The sequence below is a fragment of the Sceloporus occidentalis genome, unplaced genomic scaffold (assembly GCF_023333645.1).
Source record: "Sceloporus occidentalis isolate IW3139 unplaced genomic scaffold, rSceOcc1.0.p SCAF_5, whole genome shotgun sequence".
Lineage (NCBI taxonomy): Eukaryota > Metazoa > Chordata > Lepidosauria > Squamata > Phrynosomatidae > Sceloporus > Sceloporus occidentalis.
The window spans coordinates 52024796-52037675 of NW_028316985.1; the positions used below are offsets into that span (position 1 = coordinate 52024796).

Below are 12880 nucleotides of genomic sequence, written 5' to 3' on the forward strand. Positions count from 1 at the left end.
AGCCTTTCATATTCCATGACTATCTCTTGTCTATCAAGCAACAAGTATAGTTAAATCTAGGTTGAGTAGCTCCAAACTGGAAATGTGGGTGTATCATGGACAAATGGACATAATATTCCATGCCTGACATAACAGGCCTATAAGTCTTTAACAGGCTATCTTATATCCAAATGGTAGTTCAAAATACATATTCACAAGCCATTTAAAAACTAGCATAAAATCAACCATCTTATGATTCTACAGTCTTTCACCTGTGGTCTTTCATCTGTGAATTTAAAAACAAAAAAAAAACACTGTCATCCTTTCCCAAAGTTTCTTGGTAAACAGTTTATTTTGTATATAAACAAATACCCTTTATCAAAATGTTTAAGGCTCTCAAAGCATATTTCTAGCTAAAACACCATAAGGAATGGCAAATACCTGCTCTATCAATTATTATTCATCCCAAGGCATTGCAATTATTTTCAAAGCTACACTTTCCTTTAAAATCCAATAAAGCAATTTTTGCTTTAATGAATTTACCCAGTCAGCAGCATATAGTTTAGCCAACCATTTTATATTCTGGTTTCATTCTGAAACATGTTCCTAGGTACAATAATGCCAAAGTGACTAAAGCTTTTTACCTTTATAGGTGCACAGATATAATTCCTGTGAGCTGGAAAGCAAAATTTAAAGGAATACATTTGGCCTTTCCTTCTATCCAGTCTATGACATGCTGTGCCACAAACTGGATAAATATTATCTGCTTAACACTCTCACTATTAACTTCAAGATGAGTCATTATTTTTTTCTCCACTAATTTTCAATTAAAATAAGCTATTTATGAATTTCCCATTTCTTTTCCAAAGAGATTTGTCTACTGGATTAACTGATCCACTTATCAGGTTTAATTACCTATACACTTTTTATCTATTAGTAAAAAAAATTCTTTAATAAATCTAATTGTTAATGTTATGCATCTTCTTCTGCTTAAATTATAGAGAACTCTGTCCATGTCATGAAGGAAAGAATGGTAACCCTTGCAGCTTGGGTGCTGAATTAGATGAACTGATGGGAACAAATCAGGTATTGTTAGTATTTTTAATACTGTTGTCTACATCACTGCCTGACCATTGTCCAGATTGGCTTGGGCTTCTGGGCACTGAAGTCCAAAATGCCTGGAGAGCAAAGATTTAAGAACCACTAGTCTACATGTTATGGTAATATATACAGTTACAATACCTTTTGGGATTTAGATCTGGACATCATCTCTGAGTGCCTCAGCCATTCTGTTTTATGAGAAACACTACTCAAATCTTCAGAGAAACTGAAACCAATAACTTTAAAATTATGTGCTGGAATGGGCTAAATTTTATGTCAATGAAGTTATTATTGAATGGAACAAAGAGTTAAGATTGTGCCAAGCAAGACAACCAATAAGAAACTGTCCTAGCATCAACTTTAAAATTTCTTCAGATTTAAAACTATGCCTGATTCAGCAAAATTGATATTTGTGGGTATACTGAACACTAGCACACCATTTCAGGATGGAATTGATCACTACAGCAAAGTGCTGATAATGTAATATAGCTGTTTTGTTCTTGTGACATATGATGTGGGCCTGCCCAAAGCTCAAGCCTTTATGACTGGATGAATTGAAATGTATTAATTTTGCATTTAAAATATCTTTAATATTTGTTAGTGCATGTGCTTTTTTCAAATATATTTCTGAAATATGACATTTAATTGATTGGAAGCATAGTTCGATCATGCACCTTCTTACTGTAGCCAACAGACTCATACTCAAAGACTGGAAAGACGAATATTCACCATACATCATTCAGTGGTCAGAAGATCTTAATGCTTTAACCACACATGAATATGTACTCTACATATGTCAACACCAACTAAATATCTTTTAGACACATGGTCAGCTCATACTAATATATAAGCCTAGTTTACATAGATACAGTTATTCCATTTTCTTTGTTTTCTCTCACCTGAGAAATCCAGAAAAAAATCAATTAAATTATAGTCAATGGCACATTCCAGCAATTAGATACAGTTCTGATTAAGACTACAACTTTAAAAACTTTTTGTTTTGTGCAAGCACTCCATATGCTCTTTTTCAATTATATTCCTGAAACATAGAATTTAATTGCTGGTCAGAATGGTTGAGTCATGTTCCCTTTTAATAAACATTTGTTGTTAAAAGTGTGGTAATGCAGAAAAGCATCTGTTATCAAAGCTGAAGAGAGGTGCTTATCTTCTATACCAAGGATCAAAAGGAGCTTACACATGATATAATTTAGCTACACAAAACAGAAAGTGACACATATGAATCAACTAAAGCTCTTCAAAAAGAGGTTAATACATACAGTGTTCTGTTGGCAGCCATAAAGGTTGACTTCTGTTCTCTGGAGTGACCTGCATTTTTTCTTCTTTGATTAGACTCTTATAGCCTGGCAAACTGATCTATGATTCTATCAGGCTGCTGTGACTGAATGGTCTTTTCTTGCTGCTTATTCTACAACACATGTGGTTTCAGAAAAAATCATCCTCATCCATGTTTAAACACAGAAGAAATCATCAGATTGTCTGATTGTAGTGGATGCTTATAGAATCATAGAATCATAGAGTTGGAAGAGACCACAAGGGCCATCCAGTCCAACTCTCTGCCATGCAGGAAATCTAAATCAAAGCATCCCCGACAGATGGCCATCCTGCCTCTGATTAAAGACCTCTAAGGAAGGAAACTCCTTTACACTCCGAGGGAGTGTGTTTCACTGTTGAACAGCCCTGACTGTCAGGAAGTTCCTCCTAAGGTTGAGGTGGAATCTCTTTCCCTGGAGCTTGCATCCATTGCTCCGGGTCCTAGACTCTGAAGCAGTAGAAAACAAGCTTGTTCCCTCCTCAATATGACATCCCTTCAAGTATTTAAACAGGGCTATCATATCACCTCTTAACCTTCTCTCCTCCAGGCTAAACATCCTCAGCTCCCTAAGTGATTCCTCATAGGACATGGTTTCCAGACCCTTCGCCATGTTTGTCGCCCTCCTCATTTCCTTATATTTGCCAGCCTTTATGTAACTTTTCTTCTTCTGATGCGTCCTTTGTCTATGATTTTAAGCTTCACAGAGAAGCAGACAGATCTTTACTATTTCTGTCATGAGTTATTTAATTTCCTACGAATTATTGTATGGGGGGGTTGTGTGTGTGTGTATTTTTGGTGAAGAACTGGGGAAGAAATGTCATAAAGGTAAAGGTTTCCCCTTTTACAAGGTTGTCAAGTTGTGTCCAATGTAGGGAGTGATGCTCATCTTTGTTAGTAAGCCAGGGGAGCCAGCATTATCACAGACAACTCTGTGATCATGTGAGCAGCATGACTGCATAGAACACTGTTATCTCCCCACTGAAGTGGTACCTATTTATCTACTTGCACTTTCACATGCTTTCAAACTGCTAGGTTGGCAGAAGCTGGGAGTAGAGATGGGAGCCTACTCTGTCACATGGACATGGGCCTTGAACTGCCAACCTGCTGATCTTGCAATCACCAAAGTCAGATTCTTAACCACTGAGCCACCATGTCCCTCATAAAATGTCATATTTTTTAGCCAATTTACAAGTTCATTTTACAATTTACACAAGTGTTTCACCCTCTTACCATAGGCCCCCCTGCTTCTCTACCAGCCTATGTTTGGCATTCTAAACATTTTAAGGAGAAATACACTATGTATGAGAAGTCTAGCAAGAGCATAACACTCCATCTAAAACAGTCTTGCGGTGAAGGTGGCGCTGTTATATGTATGACAAAATAAAGCCAACACATGGGAACAAGAATGCGCATGACACTTTGCTGCCTAAGAGGAGGGAGGGACTCCTCCATTCCATGTACCAATATTAAATGGACTGACAAATGAATCCTAACTCAGTTATGAGTCCTAACTCAGCATCGAAATATGCAGGGTAGTCTAGAGAGGGTCTGGGATAGAACACAAGGACCCCACAACTCTATCCAGTAGCAGATGGAAATAAATGGAAGCAACGTCTGCTTTTCTCTCAACTCATAGCTCTGTATTGGGTGTCTGAGGCAGTCCCTTTACTCTGCCTAACAGAACAAGAGCCACTGATGTGGGGGCAAATCAGGAATGAGGAAAACTAGAAACTCCTGATGTTTTGGGGATGAAACAGAAAGACCAAATACAGTGGTTTCCACCCACTTTGAAGGCAGCATTTAGATGACACATACCACCAAAGTGATCAGAAACCATATTGAAGGTGCACTCTGGGTCTAAAAACTGGAGCAAAAAGAAGCTACGATAGTCTGATTCAAGGCAGAAAATGCACACCTTTGACCCTGCATATAAATACCCCAATGTGAGAGCAGTTCTGAAGGAGCAATCTATCCTACTCTTGACCCTAAAGCTGCATATAAACACTCCAATGCAGGTGCACATTTAAAAGGGATGGAGCTGGTGTATCCAAGCGGTCAGGAAAGCAATGCAAAAAAGTGAAAGTGTGACACCTCCAATGGATATAAGTACAACATACACAAACCAGACAGTCCAAGAAAGGGCATAAGGTGAAGGGCGTGAAGCGGGCATGTAGGGAGGGCCTCCATGATTGTGATTTGCCAGTGTTTTACTGAGCAAGCTGATGCTCTGATGCCCTGCACCAGTAGAGGACCGTAAGTGCAACTGTGTGGCTGCTCAAAGGGGCATCTAGGCACCAGGTAGTTGCTGGTGGTGTGCTTGTGTGATGGTCCACATGCATGCTGGGGAGGCAACAAAAATAAATCACCCAGTGACATGGCTTGATGCCACACTGAATGGTCAGGCTGTGCACATTTGGGCTGCACTGGGAGCAGCTGGTGCAGACAGCAGGGGTTTGACTCACTTTCAGAAAATGTAGGTTGCAGCTGCTTTCTCCTATCCATCTGTTCCACTCCTTGGACTTCAACTCCCCAAAAAAGCAATTATGGGAACTGTAGCCTAAAACATTTGGAAGGCCAAAGATCCACGATTAACAGGTTAGAGGAAGGCCCCACTTCAGCTATACAACAGTACCCTGAATATGTGCAAATGCAAATAAGTAGAACTTACAACTTGAATAATACTCATAGACATTAAATAATGAAATCTAGTCACATATAGTTCAGAGAAAGCAGATTTTCTCAAAATCTTAAAGTAACTTTAAGTAAAGTAATCATCCTACAATACTACCAATCTAATGAGAGACAGACTATAGATTTGTTTTCTTCTCATAGTAATTAGTTGCACTTAATCTGAAAACTGCTGGCGCTGCAGGTGTATCGAAGGCACAGTGGATATCTGAGACAGCCAGCTGCACTGCACTTATCAATAATTTCAGCAGTAATAGTAGGTTACAAAGGAATCTAACTCTTCTAAATCTTCCCTCAACTAGGAAAATCAAAATGAAAAGGAAATGAAAATCTAGCCTCCAAGCAAATAACTTATAAGGCAAACATGGGAATGAAACAGAAATAAAGGAAGCAAACAGAATGGCTACACTGCTGATACTTTTTGTAGCAGCAAGTCTCTGAAGATTAGAGTTCAAGGGATGGAAATGTTACATACAGCAAACCTATGAATATCTCTGTGAAAGCAACTTTCATTTTCATACTTTATCACCATTTCCTTACAGTAAAAAGATTGCTATTCTGAACAGTTTCAATTCAACAAAACCAATAAATGTGTACGTTTTGAATTAAGAATAATTATAAAGAGAAACCATAAAGCAACCATGTCCTATTTGCTATCCAGTTGCCAAATACTAAGTGTATGTCTGGGCCAAAAAAAAAAAAGTGATAATAATATCCTCCCTTTCAAAATGGATACATATAAATTGAGGTTAGAGAGAGGATGATGCGGGTTCTTTGAAGTTGTGTGCTCTTTGTAACCAGCACTGGTCAACAAGTTTTGAAAAGCAGGCTCACATACAGAGCATTGCAGTAAACCAAATGGGAAATAACGAAGGCCCTGCATATAATTATCACCATTTATCACCTAAACACCACATGGCACCATGTGGATGCCGTGTGGCGCTTACGTAACAATGGCGGCACCCATATATACAGGGCGCCACCATTATTATGCCCTCGTCATGTGCTAGGGTTGCGGGGCATGAGGGCATCACTGAGGGCCCGTTTGTACCGGCCATACTCATGTATTGATATATCTAGTGTGCCATGTTAGGGGCAAAACAGAACAGCACGATACACCGGCTCTGGGGTGTATTCGTCTTTGTTCATATCTCTGCTAATAGATTGGAATTTGTGAATATAATTCAGTTCAACTGTTTCTCATTCTAGTTTCCTTTGTAATTCCCTTGTTCAAGGACCACAACCTAAAAAAATCCCTTACTGTTTATGTCCAGGAAGGGTGAAATGTTCTGCAACTAGTTGTTGGGTAATGCCATTTCTAATGTCAGATTTGTGTCCACTAATCCTCTTGCATAGAGACTGTCTTATTTGTTCAACGCAGATGGTACAAAGGGAGGGACATTGCTGGCATAGGATGGCATATATCACACTGTAGGAAGAACAAGTAAATGCACCTTTGATGGTGTAGCTTTGGAAAACATATATACCCATTTTTGTATAAGATACAATAATGGCTAGTGGCTTCCATGTTACTGGGGTGGTGAATCCACGCTAGGTTTTGTTTCAACCAAGATGCTAAATATATTTTAGATATAGGGATCAGCACCTTGGACAGCTCCATTAAAGTTAAGACTATAATCCAGGTGAATTTACCATCTACTATCATGAAAACCTTCAGCCACCACTGAGGCAATAAATAATTTGCTGATGTATGAACATATCTTTTCATCTAATTTTCCTTTAGCAAAATGCATTCACTGTACAGCCAGAAAAGTTTTAAAGAAGCCATAATACATAGCCATTCTTTAAAGAAACAACAGCCACTCTCTCACTAATTGTCAAGAGCTCATGGGAACAAGGCAGAAAGTGCGAATGTAATGAGATACAGTTGGTCACCAGTGAAGTCTGGACAGGCAGATAACATTTACCAAATAGAAAATCAGTCTTACAATTTAAACTCCACAACATTTCACTGGTTTTACTGTTAAGAGCAATTTTTTTGAAAAAGATAGCAAGGCTGTAATCCATAAAAATGTGGTGTCAATGTTCACATAATATTTTTTTTAATTTCTCTGATCCTACTAGGTTTGTATGCAGTAGTGTTGCATTTCCAGTTCACTCCCTTAAAACTCTCATTTATCAGAGGGAGGAGGGCAGGGGATGGAAATGATAATGCTATTCAAATTCATCTGCTAAATTAGATAAAAATACAGATTTCAGAGGCTGGAGTAAAAATAGTAGATTTGAGGGTTATTTGTAATGAATGATTACACTGACTATCATTTGGCTGAGCAACTCATCAAATTACCCTGAAATGAACCTGAGACAACTGACAGAACCACTGTATAGAAAGAAGTGATACAAAAATGTGAGGAGGGTCTAAACCAGAAGTGAAAAGCCATGTTTCATCTGGAGCTTACAGATGTATTTTAAAACTGGTCAGTGGATAGCTCCCCTATGAAAGTGCAATCACTATAACTCATTCGCACATGGTTGAAGATATGCTATGACGTGAAAACTACAGTAAATTCAAATTCTGTTACATCTGTTATTTTTTTAGCCGTCTTTGCTGCTACTGGATATGCCGATAGTAAGAGATTTTGCTAGGACATCATATTTTTGCCTTTCTTCTTATGCATTTCAATCACCGGCTGTACTTAGATTCTCTTTCTGTTGTCATCTTTATCAGTTCTGCTAATATGCTTACTACTTGGGAACTTCATAAACAACCCACAAATTTATTAATTTTATTTATATCGTGTATTTTGCCACAAATTGGGAATCAGGACAGCTCACAAGAAAGTTAACACACACAAATACTGAAACATAATGTTTGTTAAGCACAACTGAATTAAAAGCAATTGTAAAACCATCAATAAAAGTACAGAACCTAATTAAAACCTCCTTCCCAGTTAATTCTCAAAAGCTACCTTAAAAAGCAACAACATTTGTTTCTTTGTAGAAGGACAACAGGGATGCAGAGTGGCTAACCATCTTTGGAAGGGAATTTCACTACCCAGGCCTTTTCCCCCAGTTTCCCAGGAAATGTGAAAGTGGTGGGAGCATGAGAAAGGCCTACAAAGAAGATCTGGGAGCCCAGGAACCCTTTAATTGGAGAATAATCTGGATGTAACATGTATTAAAAGAAGTTACAACTTCTTTAACAATCTGATGTTCTTTACTTTTAGACATACAGAAAAAAATAGAAGAAGAAAATAGAAGCATTACCTGTCTGCATCCACAGTGACATCATGAACCCCTCTCTGAATGACATCTCGGGAGGCAGCTATATCTGGTATTCGGTTCAAGCTTCTTGTATACAGGTTGAGCCCTCCATCTGTCATGTAACTGAAAATAAAAGCATAATAACTCATAAGAAAATGCTACCATCTGGTGCTACTTATTTATACTATACAGTCAATGTAGCACTTTTATAGAGCTAAAGAAAGAGATGGCATTTTTCTTCTGAACAATTTATAATCAAAAGCAGGGTTTTGCAAACCTGTCAAAGTAAACCTCACTAAAATCCAAAATAGATGTCGTGCAGTATAATCGAACAGGATCTCCAACAGCTTTAAAGCATTAATAGCACACAAGACCATATCCCAGTGCGAAAGTGCATGCTTTGTATACACTGGCATAAAAATGTATCACTACTGGCATAGGGATGGAAAGAATATGTTAAAATATTTGAATAAAAATATTTGGGGAAAAGAGAAAAAAACAAACTTTTTTTTTCAAGTGGTAGGAAACCCTGATGAAGATAATCCTAGATTGATGAGAATCTTCACCAGGAGCCCTGGTGGCGCAATGGTTAAATACCTGTACTGCAGCCACTCACTCAAAACCATAAGGTTGTGAGTTCAAGACCAACAAAAGGGCTCAAGCTTGACTCAGGCTTGCATCCTTCCAAGGTCACTAAAATGAGTACCAGATTGTTGGGGGCCAATTAGCTTACAGTTGTAAACTACTTAGGTGGTATGAAGTGGTATATCAATGAAGCTTGCTTGTTTTGTTTGTTCACAGTTTGGGACTTATTCTGTGCAAAATGCGTTGGGGATTTATTGCACAGAAAACAGCATTTTCTGCAAATAATATATTTCAGTGCTTGATCATTATTTTCTATGCAAAATATTCTGCATCCTGTGCAGATAATTTTGTTTTCTGTATAAAACTTCCATGTGAATTTTGTGCAGAGTGCATTCCAAACTGTGAATAGTCTTTGGAAAATTGCAGTTTTTGAAAACTTTCTTGAAACAGGAAGAAAATTACTAAAATTGTTGCTTCCCTTGATAATGAAATTAGCAAAGAATTGCATCCCTACCCTGGCATTTAGGAATTAAAAGGAACAGGCACCAGGTGATAGCTCCTTCTCAGCTCAACATCAGAAAGAGAAATGCTCATGTCTGCCTAATCCCACTCTCCTGGTAGAAAGTAAACCTGTGTGTGTGTGTAGGTAGACTGAAATAATCATAATGGTGGTGTTGGGTGGCCATGGCCAGCACGTTCTCCTACAAAGTAGGTTTAGAAGAAGAATTTAAAATGCTCACCTGTTGCTTCTTTCATTTTAAAATATGCACAAATTTAATTAAAACAAGGGGAGAGAAACTGGCTCGCACTGAACATCCTGTCTTAATTCAAGTTACATTTATACAGGGTGTGTGCTGAAGAAGCTTCTGAGGTTCAGAGGCAGAACACATACTACATAAGCAAAAGGCCCAGGTTTAACCCCTAGCTGCTCCAGATTGTGCTAGGAAAGTCTCTTCTCTGAAATCATGGAAAGCCACTACCAGCCAAAGGGATAATATAGAATTAGGTGAGATAATGGTCTGACTCACTATAATACAGTTTCTTGAGGATTAAAGATGTTTCGCGTGTAATTTGTCCACACCTGTCCTGCAAACACTTACAGTTCATGTGTATAAATAACATGGTGTCATTTTTAAAGTTTGAAAATAGTCTTTTAATGAATTTTAATATTTTTAATATTTTAATGTTGAATGCTTTAATTTTATAAATTATTTATTTTTAAATCTTATATTTATACTTTTATTAATGATCTTGTATAGTTTTTAAATTGTATTATTTTAAATATGTTGTTAGCTACCTTGAGTCCCATAAAGAAAGGTCGGATATAAATGAAAATAAAACAGTAGTAGCAGTAGTATTAACAACAATGATAACTACAACAATAGCATAGCAGCAATCAATGGTGACACATATGCTAAAACTCTGAATCAAGAGTGACACATATGCTAAAACTCTAAGCTGATGCACTACTTCATGTGGTATGTGCATTAGCGCATTATGGAGTGCATATGGAATGTTTATGCTTCAAGAGCTGAATAGGCTCACAAATTTACGACTCACCTAAAGAGCCCAGCTGCATTCCTAAGAAAGTTCCAGGGTGTAGCCACACCACAGAATTAGAGCAGTTTGACATAACTTTAACTGCCATTACTCTATCCTGCATAATCCCAGCATTTGGAGTTTGGTGAGGCACCAAAAATCTCTGATAGACCAAGCTGAATATTTCATCAAACTACACCCCCAGATGACTTGTTGACACTGGCACAAGTTTGATTAGTACAGAATTATTGCTGGACTTAATTTGGTGCTTATATTTTGTTTCTTTTTCTTTTGATTTTATTGTTATCTGAGTGAAATGGGTTTTAGATTCACTGTATACAAGTATCTATGAACTAGGATCATACAGTCCTCACTCCACCTTCATAGATTTAATTGTTTGTGAATTATTGACACTGCCTCCATTACTGCCCTACATCGTTTTTACCACTTCAATAACATCAGTGTCACCAAGAAGAAATCAGACTTGTGTGGGAAGGATGGCTGGGCCTGGCTGAACATGTGTCCCTTGCTAGCACACTTGCTTGACAGGGGAAGAGGATGGGACACAGGGATCATGATAAGAGTGCATGCACACATGTGTCTGCTCACTCATGTGAATGAGATAAGGTAATTGTGCAAAGGAAGGCTGTGTGTGTGTGTGTGTGTGTGTGTTTGCTGAGATTGCATCTCTGTGTGTGTACATTCATTTGGGTAGGTGGTCAGGCAGGAAGGGGGTTGCAATGATGTATAGTGTGTGCATGTTTTTGCTTGCTCTGGTGGCCAGAGATGTGCAACCATTGGCTTCTGCCTTTGGAAGATGCAAATGGAAGCACCTTTACCTTGTTCATTCCAAAGGCAAATGGGAAAGCTGCCATGTTTCCCAGAGGCCCACCAACCATTGACGTCTGCCTTTGGAAAGCAGGAAGAAAAATCTCCTTCCCTACTCTTCCCTTATTTCAAAGGCAAATGGGGGAAGTTGCTGTGCTGCCCAGAGACAGGGCAGCCCACCACCCATCAGTTTCTTTCCTTTGCAATGAGTGAAGGGAAGCATCTTTTCCCTCATGTTGAAGTGAGCACATTCATGTTGCTGACATTTAATAATATGAGGCATCATTATTCACATTTTTTTGCATTTGCTCCAGGTCCTGGAACTGAACCCACATGAATCCAAAAGGCCAACTCTATGCTGTGATGTATTCTACAGGGTAAAGGAGTTGGAGCTTCTGTCTGTAGAATTACAAACTCAAGAAAAGAAAGAGAAAAGCAAACCCTCATCTTCAAGATATTTTGATTTTTATATGGTTAATGCATTAATGGAGAAGTTGAGCATATGAAATAGGCATCATATTAATTCCTAATTACTACTGGATTCTCATTCCCCAAGTGCTTAAACTAATTAAAGTGGGAATGAAAGAGGAAAAAGTGATAAGACTTGACATGCCTGAATGGAGCATGAATTTTCAGTACTTATTATTTAATTTTTAATTTATTTTTTTTAAAAAAAACCAACTCAGAAACTGTACTTAAAAATCTTCTAGCCAAGAGCACTGTTGCTTACTAATGTTTGTCAAGGCTTTCTCATTACTGATGTCAAAAAAGACAACTTAATTTATTCTCTAAACTAATTACTACATTTTTAAACACATGTAATACAAAAAAAACCAACACCCTGTTAATCAATATGCGACAGAAGAAAAGTATTCTAGGGAAAAAATCTTGTATTTATGGACTCACATTACTTTGAACACTTTATAGTTATATGGCTGTTCATATCAGGTAAAGAGCAGACTTCATGACAGCAAGAGCTTCTCCCTTTTAAGCATATTACTGTAAGTTTCGGCCCCTCAGCTCTGGAACTCTCTCCCCCATGAGCTCCGTACAGTTACCACCCTTGATGGTTTCAAGAGGAACCTGAAGACCTTTTTATTCCGCCAGGCTTTTCCCCCATGAGCCTGTTGGTATTCTTCTTTTTCCCCTGGCAATGTAAGGTGGAATCCATCTTCAGCCATTTGTATGGGGTTGTTTTGCATGGTTTTAACTGTTTTTAACTGCTTTATTATTTTATTGTAATTATGATATTGTGTATGTTGGGGTATTGGGTTTGTTGTTCTTATTGTTCTATTTACTTGTTGTACACCGCTGTGATCTTTGGAATAGCGGTATAGAAATAAATTATATTATTATTATTATTATTATTATTATTATTATTATTTGACCACCCAGGCATAAAGCTACAAAATTGTGATTTGGGCAAACCACCACTCAGAATTACAGGCCTCACTCCATAAGCCATATACTCTCATGGAGTGATCTCATTATATAGGTACAAATCCATGGATGGGAGGTGACTGAATAAAGAAACTAGGGTTGCATAGTTGCAGATGCTTACAAACTAATTGTGTGCATGCCTCTGCCAGTGTCAAGGCAGAT

The 12880-nt window shown here is 38.0% G+C and overlaps 1 protein-coding gene across 9 annotated transcripts in view; it reads right to left on the bottom strand.

Moving 5' to 3' along the window:
- NAV3 (neuron navigator 3) overlaps positions 1 to 12880 on the bottom strand; it is a 445847-nt gene that overhangs the window by 129033 nt on the left and 303934 nt on the right. For all 9 annotated transcript variants that reach the window (XM_089524052.1, XM_089524051.1, XM_089524050.1 and 6 more), the window contains one exon: positions 8330 to 8449. In XM_089524052.1, the coding sequence (XP_089380178.1) occupies positions 8330 to 8449 (120 nt within the window). The remainder of the gene's footprint in view (positions 1 to 8329; positions 8450 to 12880) is intronic.